The 22196-nt window shown below is 44.3% G+C and overlaps 2 protein-coding genes across 5 annotated transcripts in view; one reads left to right on the top strand and one right to left on the bottom strand.

Moving 5' to 3' along the window:
• The window catches only part of LOC126548000 (serine/threonine-protein kinase 31-like), a 322789-nt gene extending 307417 nt beyond the window's left edge, over positions 1-15372 (bottom strand). For all 3 annotated transcript variants that reach the window (XM_050196069.3, XM_050196070.3, XM_050196071.3), the window contains exons 1-2: positions 15201-15372; positions 14939-15021 (exon numbers count right to left, since the gene is read on the bottom strand). In XM_050196069.3, the coding sequence (XP_050052026.1) occupies positions 14939-15021; positions 15201-15263 (146 nt within the window). In that variant the 5' untranslated portion in view covers positions 15264-15372. The remainder of the gene's footprint in view (positions 1-14938; positions 15022-15200) is intronic.
• A 221-nt stretch (positions 15373-15593) lies between these two features.
• Positions 15594-22196, top strand: part of LOC126548010 (stomatin-like protein 1) — an 86537-nt gene continuing 79934 nt past the window's right edge. For both annotated transcript variants that reach the window (XM_050196087.3, XM_050196088.3), the window contains exons 1-3: positions 15594-15857; positions 15973-16082; positions 16151-16217. In XM_050196087.3, coding sequence (XP_050052044.1) covers positions 15683-15857; positions 15973-16082; positions 16151-16217 — 352 coding nt within the window. In that variant the 5' untranslated portion in view covers positions 15594-15682. The remainder of the gene's footprint in view (positions 15858-15972; positions 16083-16150; positions 16218-22196) is intronic.

Genomic DNA, 22196 nt, shown 5'->3' with positions numbered 1-22196 from the left:
CGTGAGCCACGAAGCCATTCTCTGCAACCTCGAAGATACAGGCTGCGGAGCCCGGATCTATATCTACATCAGCAGCTTTTTAACACACCGAACAGCAACAGTAGGCGTCTGCAACCTCCGCAGCGATAAATTTTGGCTACCCAACAAAGGAACCCCACAAGGATCAGTTATTTCACCCCTCCTTTTCAATATCGCAATGATCAAGCTACCGAAACAACTGAACGCCATCCCAAACCTATGCCATGCCCTTTACACTGACGACGTCACGCTCTGGACCAAAGCACCTACTACTGGACAACAAGAACGCAATCTACAAGAAGCCGTCGATACTATCGAAAGATACCTCAGACACTGCGGTCTCCAATGCGCACCCGAAAAGTCGGAGCTTCTCGTCCTGAGAGCACGGACTCGAGGAAGACCACCTAACTATATCGAACCCGATCCTAGCGTCTCACTCAACGGAACCAAGATCCCTATAGTAGACTCTCTTCGCGTACTCGGACTTCACATCCACAAGGACGGATCAGGGGCGGCCACTCTCCCGCGTCTCCAACGCACACTGTCACAAGTTACGCACCTCGTCAAGAGGATCACAAACCAAAGAAGCGGACTTAAGGAGCACGACACACTAAGCATAATTCAAGCTCTCCTAACTAGCCGTATCACCTACGGAACTCCCTACTTGACGCTCAAGCCGGCAGAAAGCAAGAAACTCAATGTTGTCATTCGAAAGGCAAAGTAGCCTTGACCCTCCCACCCATGGCATCAACGGAGAAACTCCTCAAGCTCAGCGTCCACAATACGTGGGAAGAGCTTGTCGAGGCTCATAAGATCAGTCAACTAGAGCGGCTCAAGCTCACACCCACCGGACGTGCAGTTTTGCGCTACCTCAACTACAGTGAAAGCTTCATTGCACACAGACCAGAAAGCAAGAATCCCACCTGCAGTCCGGGACTGTATCAGCGTTGCAAGTATACCACGCAATATGCATCTAATTTATCATAAGGAGCGTCGGCAAAGCAGAATCCGCGCACTCAGCAAGAAATACGGGAGAGACCCTGATACAAGGTACACCGATTCTGCCCGGTATATTAAACGAAACGCCTTTGCCCTAAGCGTCACGGATCACCAAGGCAAAGAACTTGCAGCTGTCACCATCCGAGCAAGAGCCTCCGAGACTGCAGAGGAAGCGGCAATCGCTCTGGCAATGACAACTTGCCCTGAAGTAGCAGTAATACTAACAGACTCCCAAGCAGCAGCGCACAACTATCAAAAAGGACGCGTATCAGAAACCGCGGTCAAAATACTAAGAAATCACATCGCACGCGCCCCGCTCCTTGACACCCACATCAACTGGGTCCCAGGCCATCAGGGCATGACAGGAAATGAGGCGGCACACGCCTCTGCCCGCGAGCATACCAGCCGGGCTTTCCTGCCATCCCACACTAGGCCGGCCACCAACGTTGATGACATCACCCTGAAGTACTCGGAGCTTCTGCAACACCACCGACTCAGCAGAAGAACGTATGCTTCACCACACAAGAATCTGAGCAAAGAGGAAGAAGTCATCCTGCGCCGCCTACAGACCAACACCTACGTGCACGGAATAATCATGCACAGACTGTATCCTACGCAGTACTCGTACACATGCCCCCATTGCGACGTTCCAGACACCCTGCAACATATGGTCCAGGATTGCCCACTGCGTGACAAAGCCGCAGACCCTACCTCACAAGCTCCACAAGACGACTCCAAAGAAAGCCACCCCATAGAAGCAATAAAAGAGCGCCCCAACTCACCCCAGATCAATACAACTGAAACGTGGAGGCCAAGCTTTCCTCCGATGACCTGGACGACCAACGCCGTCTCGTCGCCCGGGCCAAGGAGGCATCCCAAGCCAGAGGGTTCTTGGAATAAGGAATCCTCCCACCTAGGGTGAACCGGGTTCTGACTCGGTTTACCGTTTCGGAAAATAAAAGTTTAGTTCTCTCTCTCACGCGTTATATATGTTTCACCTGGTGTCCTCACTGAGCTAATGGAGGCAGCTTCGTTATGTCTGCTGACTGCAAGGAAAAGTTAATGGGTGATATGTAGGTGAAGTTAAATATAGATGGGTAACTGGGGCTTTCACAATAAATTATGTATGCAAGCACTCCAGAGTGTTTGAGTGTGTCTAACGAGCGGGGAAGAATTGAGCCTACTGCCGTAGCAGAACTATGAAAGCCACCAAGGCCAAATTTAGCAAAACTTGGTGGTACGCTATGGAAACTTTCTCTGTGAAGCTAAATGCTGTTGGATCAAACACAGCCTTTGTAAAGAAATCTTGTTGAAGCGTCGGAGCGTCTGATATGGCCGCTACCAGCTATGCTTCCAGTTTCCCGACATAGCTGTAGGTTACAACAGGTTTATATTTTGAGTAAAGGTAATCCACAAAAAGGGAGACGTTAAAGAATTGAAAAAGTATAGGCCCATTAGCTTACTCCCAGTATTATATAAAATATTTACCAAAATAATCTCCAATAGAACAAAGGCAACACTGGACATTAGTCAACCAAGGGAACGGGCTGGCTTCAGGATGGGATACTCTACAATGGATCACATCCATGTCATTAATCAGGTTATCGAGAAATCCACAGAGTACAATAAGCCTCTCTATATGGCTTTCATAGATTACAAAAAGGCATTTGATTCAGTAAAGATACTTGCAGTCATAGAGGCATTACATAATCAAGAAGTACAGACTGCTTACGTAAATACCGCTTACATAAATACAGTAGTATCTTGTTACAACGAACTTCATGGGACCGCCGAATTTATATTCCTTAATTTGAATTATCGTAGTACTGAAAAACCAATATTTGCATGTCAGTAATGTAACACAACAACAAAAATTACATACCTTTGCAGCAGATGCGCGTTCGTATTAAATAATAAACGAGAACGCTGGGCACAGTTTAACTACAATTTATTGCTTGAAGTCTGTAATCTTCTGGTGAGTAGACAGCAAGCGCTGCAGGACGAACGCCTCCACATCCTCGACCTTCCTCTGAACGTAATCGGGGACATCTTTACAGCGCCCGAGGAATGCTCGCGTCTTTTCTAGAAAAATCAAAACATCCGAGCTGGAAACAGTCTCTTCCTCTTTGTGTGTTGATCCAGTGTCGGCATCGTCTTCGTCACTACTGCAATATTCTTGCTCACGCACTTTATTCATAATGTCTTCGTTGGTGAGCTCCGCGGATGTAGCCGCCGCGCTGCCGCTGTCATGTAATCATCGAAGGTCACCGCGAAGCTTCTCGGTAAGCTCATTCCACAGTTCTGGGTTGAGCTCCTCTGTGTCCTCGAAGGTGAAGCCTTTAAAAGGCCTGCCTTTCGCCAGCAGTTGCTGATCGTGCTTGCCTTCACGTTCCACCACGACACTGTAAGCATTTCTGCAGCTTGACGGATGTTTACCTGTGTGGACAGCTTCAGTCGAATATTGATCAGGAGGCGCTGCACAAGACGCTTCCGAAATTCGGCCTTCACACATCTGACGATGCCCTGGTCCAAAGGTAGGAGCAAAGAAGTACAATTCGGGGGCATAAATTCAAGTTGCACACTGCTCAATCGCACATTCCCGATACGCGCCAAGCACTTGTCAACGATGAGAAGAATTTTTCTGTCTTTCTTCTTCATTGTGTTGTCGAGCTGCAGCAGCCACTGAGTGAACAATTCTCGCGTCATCCACGCTTTTTTGTTGACTCCGTAGTCGCAAGGCAACAAGACGTTTTTCAAGCAGCACGGCTCAGCAGACTTGCCAACAACTAGCGGCTTGAATTTTTCCGTGCTCTTGGAGTTGCAGCAGAACAGAATCGATACGCGGAGACGTGATTTCTTTCCGTCCTTGCACCTGTCACCATTGAAGTTCATTGTTTTATCAGGCAACTGATAAAAGAACGCCGTTTTATCCCCATTGAAAACGTCGTCTGGAGAGAAAGACTCGATCTCTTGAAAGCGCTCGTTCCGCCAGGCAACCACACTCTCGGCATCTGCTGGCTTTTTTTCGCCACAAGCAACCTGCCACGTAAAGCCATTCCTTTGCCTGAAGCGGTAAAGCCATCCGGCACCGGAGATGTCCAAGGCGGCTGTGAACTGTAGCGCCTTCTCTTGAATAATCGGGCCTGACAAGGGCACATTGCTTTGTCTGGTATCCTTAAACCACGTGAGTGCGTCATCGTCGACGTTCTCGTATTAGTCTACAGTTGGGAGCCCTGCTCAAAAGAGAAATGCGGGGAAGTCAAAAAGACTACGCAAAATTAAATTACGAACAAATAGCACAAACAGCGGCTGGCATAGAGGAAGCAATAGAGAAACATCCCATGGAAAGGTGGGATTATAATCAGTCAGCATTAGTACAAAAATAAAAGAAGTAAAAGGAGTAAACGGCTGGAGAGGAAAGAGGAAGCCACGAAGTTGGTGGAATAAGGAAATTGGAGAGGCCATCGAACGACGGTTAGCATCACGGAAACACAGAGAAGCAAAGAGGGCGCAGTTGTCTGAAGAGGAAATAGGCCAAAAATGGGAATCTTATCAACAAAAGAAACAACAAGTGCAGGTCCTTGTCCAGGCTAAAATAAAGCAGTCCTCTGATCGCTGGCTGGCTGAAGTTCGCGATGCAACTAAAGGGGGGTCAAGAAAATTCTCGAACCATATAAGCTGGCTGGGTAAAGCAAATCACAGAAAGCAGGAACAGATTCACGATGCCGAAGGAAATTGTGTAGAGGGAGATGAATCTGTGAACTACATTGGTTCAGTTATAGCAGAGTAATTTAGGAAAGAAGATAGGGTAATCGCCCCAATAGAAAACAGCTTAGAACTGACCAATTTTAACTGGAAAAAGGCGGAAGCAAATGTTCCAAAATGCACGTCCGCGGGGATAGACGAAATTCCAATCAAGTTAATTAATGAACTTGGCCCAAGCAAGGAAATGCTGATAAAAGCATTGAAGGCCGTCATAACAAATAAGCAAATTCCGCACAGCTGGAAACGGAGCAAAATGAATTTGACTTATAAAGGGAAAGGTGATAAGAAGAACATAAAATCCTTCCGACCAATTACGATAACATCAGTTATATATAGGCTGGCGATGAAATTAAAAATGCAGTCATGGGTAGAAAGTAATAAAACACTCGGAGAACTTCAAAACGGGTTCAGAAGTGGTAGGTGCTTAGATGATAGCCTGTTCGTGCTTACCCAGTGCATAGAAATAGCTAAGGTGGAAAATAGACCTCTGTATTCAGCCTTCCTGGACATTAGTGGTGCATACGACAATGTGAACAGGGAACTCCTGTGGAACATCTTAAAAGCTGAAGGTATCGGTCATGAGGTAATTGATTTTCTACAGGAACTATATCAAGAAAATAATGTTGAAATAACATGGGAAGGAATTAAGAGTACGACAACTGTTGAGGTTCACAAAGGATTAAGGCAAGGTTGTCCTCTATCACCGCTGCTATTCATGCTTTATATGATAAGCATGGAAAGAAGGCTACAAGGAAGCAATCTAGGGTATAATTTGTCATATAGAGTACGCGGAAAGGTTGTTGAGCAACGAGTACCGGGTTTAATGTATGCGGACGATATTGTACTGTTAGCAGATAGCCAGGAAGATTTGCAAACTCTGGTTAATTACTGTGGGGACGAAGGAGACAGTTTAGGTTTCAGTTTTAGTGCAACTAAGCCCGGTGGGATGTTTTTCAATGATACAACTGATCAGGAGCTTACAATACAAGGCCATGAAATACCCCGAGTGGCCGAATACAAATATCTCGGGGTATGGATAAACAAAGGGCAGATGTACACGGAAAAGCACGAACAGTCTCTCATAGCAAAAGGGCGAAGAGATGCCGGGATAATGAAACATAGGGCATTGTGGGGATACAACAGGTATGAGGTACTGAGAGGTATTTGGAAGGGAGTAATGGTGCCGGGGCTTACTTTCCGGAATGCGGTCAAGTTCAGTTGGGACAACAAGTAAATCATGGAGAGCTGTTGGAAGATTAGCACTAGGCGCCCAAGGGAAAACCACAAACGAAGCAGTACGTACGGGGGGATATGGGCTGGGCATCGTTCGAAGCACACGAAGCTCAGAGTAAAATCCTATACGAAAAATGTCTGAGGAAATTGGACGATAACAGGTGGGCAGCTAAGGTATTTAAATACCTATACAGAAAGAGCGTTGACTCACAATGGCGGAAAATAACTAGGAAGCTAACCAGTAAGTATGCCAGACACGAGGACGAAGAAAGAGCATTAAACGACAGGTTAAAAACGCGGAAGGTAAAAATTGGATAAATTCAATGGAAAAGAAGCATAGTGTGGAACTATATCGATACTGGAAACAGCAGATCAGGAAGGAAGCGTTTTATGATAACCCAAGAGGCAGTGCCCTACTCTTTGAAGCTAGGTCAGGAAGTCTTAGAACGCGGAGCTATAAAAAGAAATTTAACAAGGAAGAAGACACATGTACTGTGTGTGGTAAATATGTAGAAACAATGGAACACCTCATACTAAAATGTGATGGTATCAATCCCGATGTCGATGTGGCCACAGTCACGCTTCCTAAGGCCCTAGGGTTCAGAGATGATAATAGTCATGTAAATAAATATGCGGTGGAAATTAGCAAAAGGCGATTGGAGGATTGGTGGCTCAAAAGCAGAGAGGTGACATAAGGTTAAAAGGGTAGGAAGACTTATTTAAAGAAAATCGAGAAATTCAATAACACACAACAGAGATAAAAATAAAAATTAAAGGAAAAATAAAAATCTGAGCATGGTGGCAACTGCCATCGCCCCGTTTCAAAGGGGACGCTCCTACCTTCCATCCATCCATCCATCGTAGTTGCCAAGCCGCAAGCGTTTTCTTGAGGGAGCCAGCTGTGACTCTCGATGCAATTTCATGATCTTTTGTCAGCAAAGCGAACGCACAAGACAATCACAGCACCGATAACTTTGTCGTTCCTGCTGATCACTATCAACGTGGTGATGCTAGACTTACGACGTAGTAGGAGAATCCAAACATGACCATACGCACATGACCATACGCGATGCTCATAAGTTTCTAAATAAATACCCTAGAGGGAAATGTGGCGCTAGTGTCTACGGGGGCTCTCATGAGCATTGCCTCAACCTACATGGGAATGATGGGAAGTACAGGCTTCGGATTGAGTTCGATCTTTAGACTAGTGTAAACAAAGCTATACCCAAATATTATCGTGTAAAATACAATTTTATTTCTGTAGTATGTTATATAATGTACAACACGCTACATAATCTTTGTATGACTTTGAGTGAAATGGAAGCATGGTTTACTATGGTTTAACACCAGGACACACCAGGGTATGCATTCTTGTGCGATTCTGTTCTTGATTTAATGCCAGAGAATAATTATTTATTTAATGAAGCATAATGAAGCCCTCAATAAAATTTGATTGTCAAGCCACTAAAAGTACAACTGTATATGTCTTGTATCAGTAGTGCCTTCTTTTTCCTATTCTGAAGTTTCATAAAGCACGTAACGCTACAGCGACAACCTAACACACTTAACAAGCCAAAGTCCAAACGGTCAAAACATGTTCTTTCAACATTTACGATGCCATCGCTTTCTCGTCAGGGCTTCGACACCACACCGCGACATAAACATCGTCCCAGTCGCTGGCCCAGCGCGCTATCACCACTTTCAGCAACAGAACAAAGGCAGAGAGCTTTGCGTTGCACTGTCCCACTGCAGGTTAGAGCAATTGCGCTTGGAGAGAAACCAAAACTGCCAAAAAATACTTGTAGACTAGTTAGCCAGTCAACAGAATGCCAATCTGAAGCCTGTACTTCCCATCATTCCCATGATGGTTGAACGATCGCAGCGCCAGATTTCCCTCTAGGCATACTAATATGAAACTATATGGCGACGCTCACGCTGATGCTGCTGGGGCTGTACCCGTTGAAACTGGTTCCACAGCGCATGGCTGCTGCGGCTGCGGATGATGATGATAGGTGTAAGCCTCGGGGATTTGGTACCGAAGCTTCAACAGAACTTCGTAATAATGAAGCATCTTTGTGAATACAGGATTAAATTACGTACGCTATTCTGAAATATTCGGTAATCTGAAATTCATGGTACTGAAAGTTTTTTACATTGAAAATATAGGCATTTTGACAGGAATATTAAAGAATTCGTAAATCTGAAAAGTTCGTTAATGTGGTGTTCGTAATAACGAGATTTTACTGTACCTTGGAAAATATCTACAGAGGTTTCACAGCTACCTTAACTCTAAACAAGAAAAGCAGGAAGATACCTATAAAGAAAGGGGTCAGACAGGGAGAGACAATCTTTCCAATGCTATTCACTGCGCGTTTGGAAGTATTCAAGCTAATAAACTGGGAAGGCTTAGGAGTAAGGATCAACGGCGAATATCAGAAACCTTCGGTTTGCCGATGACATTGTTCTATTTAGCAACAATGCAGACGAATTACAACAAATGATTGAGGACCTTAACAGAGAGAGTGTGAGGGTGGGGTTGAAGATCAATATGCAGAAGACAGATAATGATGAATAGCCAGGCAAGGAAACAGGAGTTCAAGATCACCAGTCAGCCTCTAGAGTCTGTGAAGGAGTAAGTTTACCTAGGCCAATTAATTGCAGGGAACCCTGATCATGAGAAGGAAAGTCGAAGAATAAAAATAGGTTGGATCGCATACGGCAGACATAGTCAGCTCCTGAATCGAAGCTTACCATTATCATTGAAAAGAAAGGTGTACAATCAGTGCATTTGACCAGTGCTGACATATGGGGCAGAGACTTGGAGACTGACAAAGAAGCTCGAGAACAAGTTAAGGAACGTGCAAAGAGCGATGGAAATGAAGATTGCTAGGCATAACGTTAAGAGACAAAAAGAGAGCGATATGAATCAGAGAGCAAACAGGTATAGATGATATTCTAATTGACATAAAAAAAATGGAGCTGGGCAGGTCATGTAATGCACTAGTTAGATATCTAACTGTTGGACCATTAGGGTTACAGAATGGGTTCGAAGAGAAGGGAACCACAGTTGAGGACGGCAGAAGACAAGGTGGAGCGATTAAATTAGGAAATTCGCGGGCGCTGGTTGGAATCTGTTGTCACAGGACAGGGGTAATTGGAGATCGCAGGGAGAGGCCTTCGTTCTGCAGTGGACATAAAATAGGGTGATGATGATGATATAAAAGAAACAAACATTTATTGCAACTGTTCAAAAGGAACAGCATCGCTGGAAATCCGGTTGTAAGTCTCCAAGGTCACTCACATCTGCTGTATCCTTTTCTTGTGGATATTGCAAGTAATTTACGTTGTTTGTAATTCATTGCCTATAACCTCGGTAATATTATTATGTAAACTATTGATACATTTATGCTGTAGGCATAAACACCAAGTACAATTTTTTGTTCAATTACTAAAATTGTTTGTAGCAAGCGTGCATTCTTTTTGTGCGCTCTACGGCTATTACTGGGTGGGATCCGGGACCTCTGTGGAAACTCATTGCCTTTTGTACCTGCATCATCTTGAGATTTCATAAAATTGGAATAAATGCAAATTCAAATATTTTTTTTGGGCCCCCTATGTTTGACCATACGTGAATGATAAATAGGTCCATGCCTGGTAAATACAACTATATATATATATATATAATCATATCATGAGAAACCAACAAACAAAGACACCAAGGACAACATAAGGGAAATTACTTGTACCGACGAATTTAATTAAAGAAATGATTAATTAATGGTAATGAAAGCAGATTAAAAGACAACTTACCACAGGTGGGGAACTATCCCACGTCTTTCACATTACACGTAGCATCGCACACGTAATGCGAAGACGTGAGTGTGCTACTTTTTGCCTCCATCATAGTACATGCTCAGATGTAAACTATCTCAAACTAGGTATTATCGCTAGGTGTAACTCGCACAGCCAAAATCACACCATTTGATCACTCTAGACATTGTTGACTGCACCCCATGCCCACTGTGGTACAGGCTTTGCCAAGAACCAGTTTGGCTCTTCATTTTAGTTCATGAAACCTTCAATGAGCTATGGCAGAAGTAACACAGTTTGCAAAACCATAACTGTCAAAAACATTGCATTGCAAAGCACTAGGTGTTTTTTCTTATGCTCTATTATTTAAATGTCGTTCCTACATCCCTGCCAGTATTGCTGAGAGGCTACATGACTAGGCAGACATTACAGAAAAAAAAAATTTCTCTTATCACTTTTCTGGTTAACATTTGGTAATAACATTTAATTACTAACTCTCAATCACATTGTAATTGCAAAACTGAAGCCAAAAAGTAGTGAAGTTATGTCAGATTAGCAAAAATCCCAACTATCCTCTTTGGATCCCCTGTCCACCCCTGTGGACAGTTGCTTTCATTATTTTCATAATTATACCAAAAATAGTAAGCCACTATATCCTGTTATAGAATAAAGCTAAATGCAGGCAACCTTCTATGTGAAGCATGTGATCATTCTGCGGCAACCAGTTTTCTAGAAGACTGACATTTTTTTGTGTACAGCTGCATTGTCACTGACGACAAAAAGTGGATGTGTAGTACATTTGAAATACCACATGATGCAGCAATCCGGAATGAAAAGTTAAGGCAAGGAACCACCATATCATCCTACACCTGTTTGTCTTTAGGAAAACAAGACACTTTTACCTGAACAAACTGGAGATATGGATCTCTGTTCATATATATGGAGGTACAGATGCAAGCATATGCCCATGCCATCAGAGCAAGGAAGTAATTTCTTAGGTTCGTAAGATACCAGTTGACAATGAGAACTGACCTTGAAAAGTGTTGTGTCACTAAGATTTTTTTTAGTGTCTGAGGAGTCTATAGCACCACTTCCTACACATGCACCCTTAAAAGAGATTGGCGTTCCAGGTATCACTTTATCAAAAGTGTGCCTTTGGCAGTTCTGGACGATGTTAATTGGAATCATGGTTACGATACTTCAGCGCAAAGACAAGAGACAAAATAAAGGAAGTGCACAACACGAGCGCTGTCTCACAACTGAAATTTTATTGGGATCTACCCATAATACAAAAAGGAAACAAGAAAACAAAGCAAAGACCGCTGAATAACCCAGAATCAAACCACTACGTAGAATTCTAGGAAAAACAACAAAAAACAGACACGATGCACTTTCGATCGGCATGGGCAGTCTAATACCCCAGTCACACGAGCATGCCAAAGGTCCTTTGAAGGAGCATTGAGATTTCAAAGACACATTAGTTCAAGGGATATGTGTCGGTGCTACACAGCCTCCAGATGGTCTCCATTGAAGCTTTTAACAGAAACCGCAACGCATTCGTAGCGCTGCCATCGCCTCGAAAGCAATAAAAATATGGCCCAAATGCATCTTATAATAAATTTGTCATATTTTTTTTCAGCAATATTTATTTTTCCTAATCCATAGAAACATCAAAACAAAATGCACACGTAGTAAAGGCATTACACATGTTGGTGTTGATTATTCGTTGTTGCCCTTGCTTCAGCTGCTTTGTTTCATTCCTTGTGGCTAGGCAGCGGCATCACATTGCAACAAGTGTAGATGCAAACCAGAATTCCGCAGGTGCTCAATTTTATATAAAAGCCAGAACCAGACAACCCGTGAACTAGCCGAGACTTTTTTTCATTAGGAAACACAGATGCATGCGTCGGCCAGGAATCACTAACCTTACATGACACGGAGTACTACTACATTGATATTATTGATACTACATTGATACTACATTTAGACTGCCCGTGCCAATTGAGAGTGCGTCACATCTGTTTTTTCCTAGGATGCCACATAGTAGTTTGATTCTGGTTTATTCTGTGGTCTGCTTTGTTTTCTTTTCTTCCTTTCCGTATATGTATATATTCTGGGTAGATCCCAATAAAAATTCAGTCGTGAGGCTGTGCTCATGTTGTGCACTTCCTTTCTTTTGTCCCTTGTTTTTGTGCTGAAGTTTCATAACCATGAATCCAACATTCCAACTAGCCCTATTAGCAGTGTTAATTGGAATACCAAGGCACTTTCTAGCAAATTTTGGATATGCTCCACCATTTAGCTGTGGCACTGCTAGAAGGCACAGTGTGTCAGAAGAAGCACAAGAGAGTCTCCAGTGCACAACTAATAATTGACACATTTCGGCAGTGACGATACGTGTGTCGCTATATTGCTTCAATCTACTCGCATTAATATCGACAGTCATCCCGAGATGGTTTCTGCCGAAATTTTTTTAAAGTGTTCCACATAAAAATGAACACCTGATCTTTGCACTGCCAGTCTACACACAACAATTGCGTGTAGCCTCCGAGATAGTGGCGTGCTGCATGGCGTAGTCTACGGCGACCTGATCTTTGCACTGCCAGTCTACACACGACAATTGCGTGTAGCCTCCGAGATAGTGGCGTGCTGCATGGCGTAGTCTACGGCGACCTGATCTTTCCACTGCCAGTCTACATACAACAATTACGTGTAGCCTCCGAGATAGTGGCGTGCTGCATGTCGTAGTCTACGGCGACCGCCACGGGATGCCATGACAACACTTTTGGCTGGGGCTTTGCCCTCTTGCCTTCTCCGCTGTGTAGCTTTCAGCACGCTAGCGGAGACAGAAAGAGAGAGAAAGCTGGGTATCACGGTGTGGTAACTCGACTTGTAGTGAAGGAATCGAGAGAGAGAGAAAGCTCTTTAGCGTAAATGCAGTGTTCAGCCAGCACATTTTTGCCTACATGCTACTCTGCAGGGAATGAAATGAAGAAGAAAGGCCCTAGAAGGTGGGCAGAAGAAAAAAAAATGCAGGTTGTGTGATGTTAACAGCAGTAGAGTAAGTGTCTGATGCGATGAAGGTAGATGGTAATTGCAAAAGAAAATAAAATCTCAGTCTTTAACGAGATGAAGTGCATGAGAAAACCAACTGAAATATTAAACAAAAACAAGTCCAGGGCTTTGCACACCTTTGATTCACGAGACCAGGAACCAAGCATCCGTGTCAATGTCAAGTGGCCTTGGTCAAGCTTTTTCACAAAATTTTGCAGCATAAAATTCGTGGGATGATGTCCTTTAATATTAAGAGCATTCTATGACGAGTTAGAAAAGTGTTTCAAGACCCCCTTTAAGGAGCACAAGGAATGCACAAAATATGTACTTAAAAACCATCCGAACCTTCATACAACTACTAGTGCAACAAAGGCAGCCAAAGCATATCCCACAGTGCCAGCAGCCATCCTTCCAACGCATTGTTTGATGGATTAGATCGTTCTAACACATGTGTTCATTACTTTAATGTGAAGTTGTGCAAAGCATTACATTATATTGGGGGTTTCGAATTGCAAAAACATTTTGGCGATAAGAAACATCACTGCAACGACTGGCTCTAGATTAACATGTCAGATCTTAAATACAGACACACTGCAATAAAACATACGGGTTTATCTGTCTTTGCACTCTGCACACATACGAACAGTCCTCCAGCAAGCCAATTTTAAGATAAATTACTTTGCTGACTGGACACTTATCATGGCTCCACTGCGAACGCTCATGACAGCACAGTAAATGCTGTGAATTGCAAGCATTTCACTACTTACACTGCATGAGTTCTAAAAAAATAAATCATGGGGTTTTACGTGCCAAAACCACTATCTGATTATGAGGCATGCCGTAGTGGCGGACTCTGTAATAATTTGGACCACCTGGGGTTCTTTACCATGCACCTAAATCTAAGTGCACGGATGTATTCGCATTCTGCCCCCATCAAAATGCAGCTGCCGTGGCCAGGATTCAATCCCGCAACCTCGTGCTTAGCAGCCCAACACCGTATCCACGTAGCAACCACGGTGGGTTTGCATGAGTTCTGCATGGCTACTGTAACTAGTAAAAAAATGCAGAAAAATAAAATATTATACAGCAAGCAAGGTATGCAAGTCAAGGTAGGCTGTCAGTACTGCAAAATACCAAACCTAATATGACACATGGTTGCGCATGTTCTTGCCAACATGCAACAAAACATTTATTTCCTACTGCTTTTTCTTGCCTACACAAAAGGGCATATTTTAGAATAACACATTATTTTAGTTGTCTTATAGTGGCTGTGTTGAAATTAAACAGCGATGGTGGAGCTACAAGAATTCAGTAACATTTGCAATGTGTTACACCTAAAGGCTGTGCAGTGCCGCTTTTCAAAACTTACTGATAAAATTCCCCTATCTGCCCTGCATTGTGCATGCTTTATGGGATAGCGAAAAATTCGGCAAACACGCGGTGCGATTTTAGCATTCGATTACGCGCAAGATTTGTCGTACCCAGAGAAACCGCATCCAACCCATCAAGTTACAACAAATGACAACTGCCGGGGCTGCCAACGCGTGGCACTAGGGAGCCCACATGCAAGTCTTGCGCTTGCATGTAGGCTGCCTAGTTGCACGTAGTAATGAACGCAACGTCGTACTGAGCGTCTCGTACTTTAACAAACTGTTGATAAATTTGGTGTTAACCATTTCGTTCTTCGAATAAAGCCATCAATTTTTATGAACCGTTGTACGATGCAGCGAACGCGTTGAAACATGGCTGCTAAGACTGTTGGGCGCCCACGAAAACTAAATTTGTTGGATACCTCGCTGACATAACTAATCGTACGCCGTGTACGTACCCATTTCAGCCGAGGGTGCCAGTTTCAAGGCATGCATGGCACGTACTGCGTGGCACGTACTGCGGTATGTTTCCACGCGTTATATTTTGACTGCGTCACAATGCCGACACTGCGGCATGGTTTATACACACGCAAAAAGTTTGCAGGAGCGCCTTAAAGACATCACGCTAGGTGACTAGACAATTCAGAAAGGAACAAAATTAAGAGCGAACGTGTTCCGTCATAACTTACGCTACTTTTCCTGCATTCTTCGAGTTCCTTACACGTATAGAGCACACCTCACCAACTTCGGTGAACAAAGGAGCAAGTGTTTGCTGAAAAACAGGAAAGAAAAAGAGATCTATGTTAGGTCATCACAAAACTTACAAAAGTACGCTTAGTTAACCTCTAGGGGCATGCAAGAGATCTTTTGACATTAGAAAGCAAAGCCTGCCAAGCATGCGTCGAGTGCTGCGTTTGAGTAGCGTTGGTTCAATTTCTCCCCAATACTTGCCTCTGTAACGTTCGAAGGCAAATTACCAACAAACACGTCAAACAGTGGCTTCCTTGTTGCCATAACTCGAAAAATATACAAATGTCCCAATAGGAAAAAAAGACTTCCATACAAAAATCCAAAGCAGAAACGCACATGTAATCGCGCACGCGTCCAGACAACCAAGTGTAGAACACCGATCAAAGCTCGCGCAAAACGCAAGCGCCGCCACAACATTGAAAGAGTTTACTACAAAATAATAAATTATGTGGTTGGAACCACTATAATGACGTTCATTACTAAAATAAATACTGTATAAATCTTACCAATCAATTGAAATTATTCATTTTGTAATTTTTTTTAGACGATGTCACTATACACGAGAGCGAAGCTAGCCGCGACCAGCTGGTTGTGCGAGCCACTGCTCTCGGTACAGGCAGTCTAAAAAAGAATCGAAGTTTACGTAGTAGCATGGTAGCATTAGTAGCGCGTTAGGGGCAACGATGAACGCCAAATTTTCTCCCTACAGCGATAGCTATGACACACCTGACTTCGTATTTGATTACACCTCAGCGTTTGATTATTCTTCTATTCATCACATGACGGCGCTGAAGAAACCCGAGAAATACATGACAATATTTAACTATAACAAGCGCCAGGTTGTTGTGGATTTGTCAGGTGAACTCCACTTTTCTGGTTGCTAACTTGTATGTTCAATCAAGTTACAACTCCCTTTAACGACTGAGGGGAATGTTATGTAACTGGTTGACTTAACAGATACGAACTGTTTCAGATTGCGAGCCAGAACCGTGGCAGTCAACTGTTATTAGAACGATCGTGACGTTCTTCTGCTACCTCTTCCTCGTTTTCACATTTCCAGTGACGTGCTGGGTCTGCATAAAGGTATGTTTTTGGTAGAGAACTTTACCCTCTTCGATTCGTTTACAAGCTGTCGCCTTTACGTCTCGCAGAGAGTGCCGTCCCTGGAAAGGATCGCCGTCTTTCGTTTGGGGAAGCTGCAGCCAGTTCAGGGTCCAGGTAACACTGTCGCACGAAAGTTTGTATTGCCTCGGGCGTGCATACACAATACTAGCGTTTTGCTGTAAACGTGCTTAAAGTTTTTACTTTTGTCATTCGTTGACCAGAACTATGTGAACACTCGTCGCAATCCATCACAGTGTGTCTCGCCATGCCTTCAGCACTACCAGTATGTTTTCGGTATTTGACGGGTTGCTGCGGTGTTTGCATTAAAATGCATATGTCCAGCCGTTGTATTACAGAAGAAATTGTATGCAGGGCCGTAAGCAGGAAACAAAACACGCATCGAAGTGCGAGAAGCTAGAGGACCATAGTACTGCATGTTTATCCTTTAGGTGCGAATGTGACATCCCAGCATGGAGGGACACACATGGGAGGCTGCATTCCTGTGTGCTGTGTTCTGAAGGCAATCAGCACCATGCTCGTAAAAGTAGAAATCAACGATAGTAGGTTTTCTTGAAAAACACACTCACTCGTCTATAGCTCTAACTGACCTAGCTTATAGGGAATTTTTTTGCGATGCTGCGTTGAGTGGCAGCAGACAAACACCCTCGTAATTTTTGAAGGCAAAGGTTTCTCTTAACCTGAATCTTCACAGCCAGAATGAAAGTTTGTGAGCTGGCATGTTCATTGGCGTGCAGAAATGGCACTATGTTGTGCCTAGTACTTCATTAGCAGGCATCTACTCATCCACCTCCATTTAGGGTGATGCTAGTAGCTGACCCAGGGTAATGAAGCTAAGCAAGTCAGTCATTCCACAGCTCTGATAGCACCTCATGTTAAATACTCACAATTGTCTTAACCCTGAAATCATGGCAAATATAAATGCCCCCCCCCCCCCCCAAAAAAAAAAAAATGTTTATTCGCTATCAAAATGTGCAAAAGACATCGAGAAGAAGCATAATCAGTGAAAGAAAAATATTTTGTGGAAACATTTTCAGCAATAGGGAGGAAACATCGGGCAGAAAACTGAATGGGCTTCACCCCAAGTCACCTATGACTTCATTTGAAATTTGTACAGACAACTCTCATCTTATGTGAACCGTAGGTGTGCATTTTATTTGCTCTACATTATGTCTGTGATTCCACTGCAGCCAGATATGTTTCACCAGTCTGTCTCTTCTGACCATGCTATCAAAAAAAAAGTGAGGCATGTGCACAACTTCCTCCTCAGTTGTTCCTGTTCTAAACTAACAAATGGCGCTTGCTGCATGTCATTTGATGTTGGCCAAAGACATTTAGCTAGCAAATTCATATGAAATATGGAAACTTGGCAACAACAAAATTTTTTCTTGTATGTTGCCTCTATATATAGTCAATGCTTGTCCATAAGGGGTTAATATATTAGAGCATGGGTAGTACAAACAACCTTTCTTCTTTCTTCAACCGTTTTTTTCCCTACCAGCATGTAAGTGCATGAGAAACATTGTTTAAATAAATATAAACCCATGAAATGTGCTTAACGAATCGGAATTCAAATTTTCAGAAAAAAAAATATGTAAAATTGGCTTTCAGTGTCCTTTCAATGACCTCGACTGTCGACTGTCAATGACCTTGCTGAAGAAAACAAGACCAAAGGTTTTGCAGAGAAGCGAAAGGATGCACTTGCAAAAAACCATAGTTGTCAAGCCTGCTGTGTAAATGCAAATCATTGAAATGGGAAAGGTAAAACTGAAGGCATTGTGAACAAGCTCAGTCGTATAATAGTGTTAAGAGTCAGCTATACCGACTGTGCATTAGACGCCTATTAGATGTGAAGGAATGCAAAGGAATTTGAGCAGTAGAGAGCACAGTGCGTGTTCTGTGTGCTCATTGTTTCTGATCACTGTGACTAGCATCAGCTACATGACACATAGAGTCCTGTGTAGTACCAGTTTTTTCTTCAACATTGAGTTAGTGCCCTGAGCAGTTATTCATTTAGGTATGCTGGTAATGAATGCACGTAACCAAAGGCAACAGAGAAATGGTGAAGGGCTTTACATCAGATTATCATCAAGTGCTACTAATTTTTTTTCCCACGTGTAAAAATAGATCACATCCATCATCTTTAAAGCGAAGCTTTCTTTGCCTCTTTCTTTGGTTTTCCCACCTCTGCTGCTGCTGTCACCACCACCGCTGCCGCATTGGGAGTGGTCCAGAGCATGTGTATACATGGAAGGAGCATGGCAGAGATGAAAGGAGAAGCGGGAAACTCGTTTGGACCTTTGCATTCGGTTGAAAGTGCACAATGCCCTCTGGAGCTCCCTGGGCGTCACCAGTTAGCCTCTTGACAGCTACAATTATCCATGACCCTCCACAAAAGCATTGCAGAAATTGTAGCGCTTACCTTTATACTAACGTGCAAAGCCAGATGGAAGCTAGACATAATAGTAGAGAGGAGGGGGAGAGGAGGCAGAGAATGGGTAGAACCATCGCAGTGGCAAAACGAGTGAATAGCAGCCTTGCCCCCCTTCACTTGCAGTTCCCCTACAAGAGGTAGGGGTATGGGGAAAGGTGACGTGAGAAGGCAAGGAAACGCAACTACTGTAGACATGACAGCAGTTGCAGGGAAACAGGATAAACTTAAGGGCACTGTACGGTACATTTCTACCATTGAAAAGTAAACGCCATGCAAATATGTCAAGCGGACAACTTACAGAGGGCGTGCAGAAGCAGAGCTGCAATTAAAGCCCACCGAAGGGTCTAGGCTGCACTACGGAAGTTGTCGCACCTCAAATCAACACTTCTGTGCCCGCCGCAATAGTTTAGCTTTGCGGCTATGCCATTGCTCGAGGTCATGGATTTGATCCCGACTGCGGCAGCCGCATTTCGACGGGATCGAAATAAAAAGTGTTTGTGCACTTTCATTTAGGGACACATTAGAAAACACAACTGTATCAAGATTCTTATGGCATCCGCCACTACACCGTGCGTCATAATCCGATTGTGGTTTTGGCACGTACAGACCCATAATTCATTTAATGTTTAATCCTTCTGCCGCAATGCACTATGCCATGTGAGGAAATGACGACGCTCAACCCTCTCAGAGCTTACAAAATATGGCACACAACAATGCCTCAAGCAAGCTCCTCTCCCTGTGTGTTCTACATATTATGCAGAAAAACAGCAGTGGTGCAGACAAACTAATGTTTAATCAACTCACCACTATCGTGTTGGACAAAACGTTGAAGAAATGAGACATTTGCTGTCAACATCACTGCTAATTATCGTCAGTCAAAGCAAACAGCACAGAAAGCTTCGCTTAGTACATAGATTCCTATAGTGCTTGGGATCTGCATAAATTTTATACTCAGCATACAGACTAGAAAATGTTTACTTCAATGCGCTGATCTTCCTATTAATGCTATTTAAAGCCAGGCTGATTGTCTTTTGGAGTCTTGCTAAGCTGTAATAATTTTTGTTTATGACTCCCTGAAATGTACACAGTACTGCACTCTTTCCCAAAATTGTGTACCTCATGTCTGCGCATTCTCACTCTCTCTGGCCCAAGCTATGTCAAGAAAAGATGATGAACTGAACCACAATCCTTTGCGCTAGGACACCTCCGTAGTCAATGACAAGGCAAGAATGCAGAAGTCCCTCTTCCCATGAACACATGCTGTTTCTTCTCTCTGTTCCTCTGTACTTTCGGAAAATAGTCCTCTTACAATTGCGAAAGAGGTGCTTCTTAACAATGAACATACAATAGCCATGCACCATGCAAATGAACAGCTAAGTTTGGTAGTTGTGTTTTGTCTTGCTACTGTCGTCACACGCATACATGCTCTCTTCTGTGGTGTCTCCAAACGTGCTCTTGAGACAAAGGAACGACAACACAGTATTGCAGACAATCACAAGGGCATTTATTGCACCTTTCATGCACCACTGCCAGCTAGCCGAATTACTACCAATAGAACATGCCGATGGGTGCAAACGAATCGAGCAAATCGGTCTCACCGTGACAGGATGTTGAGCAAATATGTCCGCCCCCATGCTTCACACTAGCGGCTAATCGTTCGCGTGTACAGTCAGGCAAACGGTGGTGCATTTTAACGGTCGAGTTCATCCATCCCAGTGCCCCACTCAACAGCCTCACGAGACGGTCCTACAGAGCGTGCCAACAGCTGCGCGACAACTCCGCGCGCTCTGCCAACCCCAAGCCAAAGAACAAGCGACTACTCCCTTTTGCGCCCAGGTAACCCCACCATTAGATAAAGAACAAGCGACCACTCCCTTTTGTGCACAGGTAACCCCCACCATTAGATGGCATTAGCAGTGCTACACTCGCACCATCTTTCCTACTATTCTGTACTGCAACTGCACAAACCGCCGGCGGTGCTTAGCTATGCAGAGAAGCCAGATTGCAGGAGACATGAGAACTGTGCGGAGAAAACAACATTATGGGACACATGAGAGTCGAGCATCCCCACACATCACACACAAAACTTCTTGATTTACACAAAATGGTAACGCATTGCGGAACTAGAAGCAATGCTAAATAGCCAGCTACCTGCAAAAGGCTTCGCACAGCATCGATTCCCACATTTAAAACAAACAAGGCACACCGCAGGGAACACACATGCACATTAATATATGGGAACCATGAAAACTGGCCTCCTCTCTGATGTTTTCGCTAATTTCTGCTGAGGAAGAACAGGCTCATAATGCAGCCAAAAAAATGCACCACAGAAGACCAAGTGGCCCAGCCAGTCCCTTTGCTTGCTTCCATCTCATGAGCCTGTGGCTGTACTCTCCCTTCCTCCACCAGGCCAAGGATGTTTGCGACACAGCAGCCCCTAGTAATGCAAGGCCAGGGCCATGATAGAAAGAAAGATTGGGGAGCTTGAGTGATGTTATTGACGTGTGCACACGGATGTGATCCATTTGAGTGGCATCTGCCACTGCATTCCTGACCTGCTGCTGCCTCTGGTTATATGCCACTCTTCTTGAAGGCTTCTCCTTTATATTGCATCTCTTTTTGCCTTCTGCTCGATTTTGTAGTCTGGCTTAACCTTACAAACCAATGTATGTTCTGGTAGCCACTGGCTTTAAAGCCCACACCACACGTGCACTTGTGAACGCGTGCCAGACAGTGCGGCACGGCTCGTACGCGTCGAAGCACGGCGAGATATTGGTGAACAGCTGCTCTCTGTTATCGCATGCTTATGCTGTGGCTCGGGTTGCCTCGCGTCGGTGCGCCTGGCTACGCAGCTGCGGCAAGGTACACGGTCGTCCACTTCCAATTTGAACACGGCTCCAGGCGGCCGGGGAGGCTGGTGCTCCGCGGAGCACCGCTTGTGGGCGCCGGGGTAACTAACGCGCCGGCGCACTGGCAGCCACAAGCGTGGCCTCAGCCGCGTCGTCTAGTGTGTGCTGGCGCACTGTAGGAGACCACGCAGCTGAGGCCACGCCTGTGGCTGCCAGTGCGCCGGCGCGTTAGTTACCCCGGCGCCCACGAGCGGCGCTCCGCGGAGCACCAGCCGCCCGGAGCCGTGTTCAAATTGGAAGTGGACGACCGTGTACATACATTCAACCAGGGTGTCTACCAACCGGGAATTCTCAGGGATATTGAGTTGTCTGGAAAAACTGAGGGAATTTGAGGGAATATGAAATAGTGTCAAAATGTAGCAAAACATGCATATCTGCGCATATGTGCCATGCTGTTACACCCTGAGACGAGTCAATATGAGCGGCCAAACCACTTAAACAACGGCAACTGTGATCCGGATACATATATTACGGGCTGTTAACTCCTTCTCGCTTTTCTTTAACTCCATCATACTTACAGTTTTAGCGTGCCATAGAGCATTATTAGAGAAAACTGTGCTCGCATAAGTGTTCATTTGTAGGCCATGTTGTTCGCTCACGAAAACACGTGGATGCCATCGCTCACACGACGTTGGTATAAATGAGCGAGGCGGTTGTTTATGCTGCTGTACACCGAATACACCGTCTCTTGTTTGCCGCTTGACGCAGAGGCAAACAGTGCATCTCTGAAAT

The sequence above is a fragment of the Dermacentor andersoni genome, chromosome 1 (genome assembly GCF_023375885.2).
Source record: "Dermacentor andersoni chromosome 1, qqDerAnde1_hic_scaffold, whole genome shotgun sequence".
Lineage (NCBI taxonomy): Eukaryota > Metazoa > Arthropoda > Arachnida > Ixodida > Ixodidae > Dermacentor > Dermacentor andersoni.
This window is presented reverse-complemented; position numbering and strand designations above follow the sequence as displayed.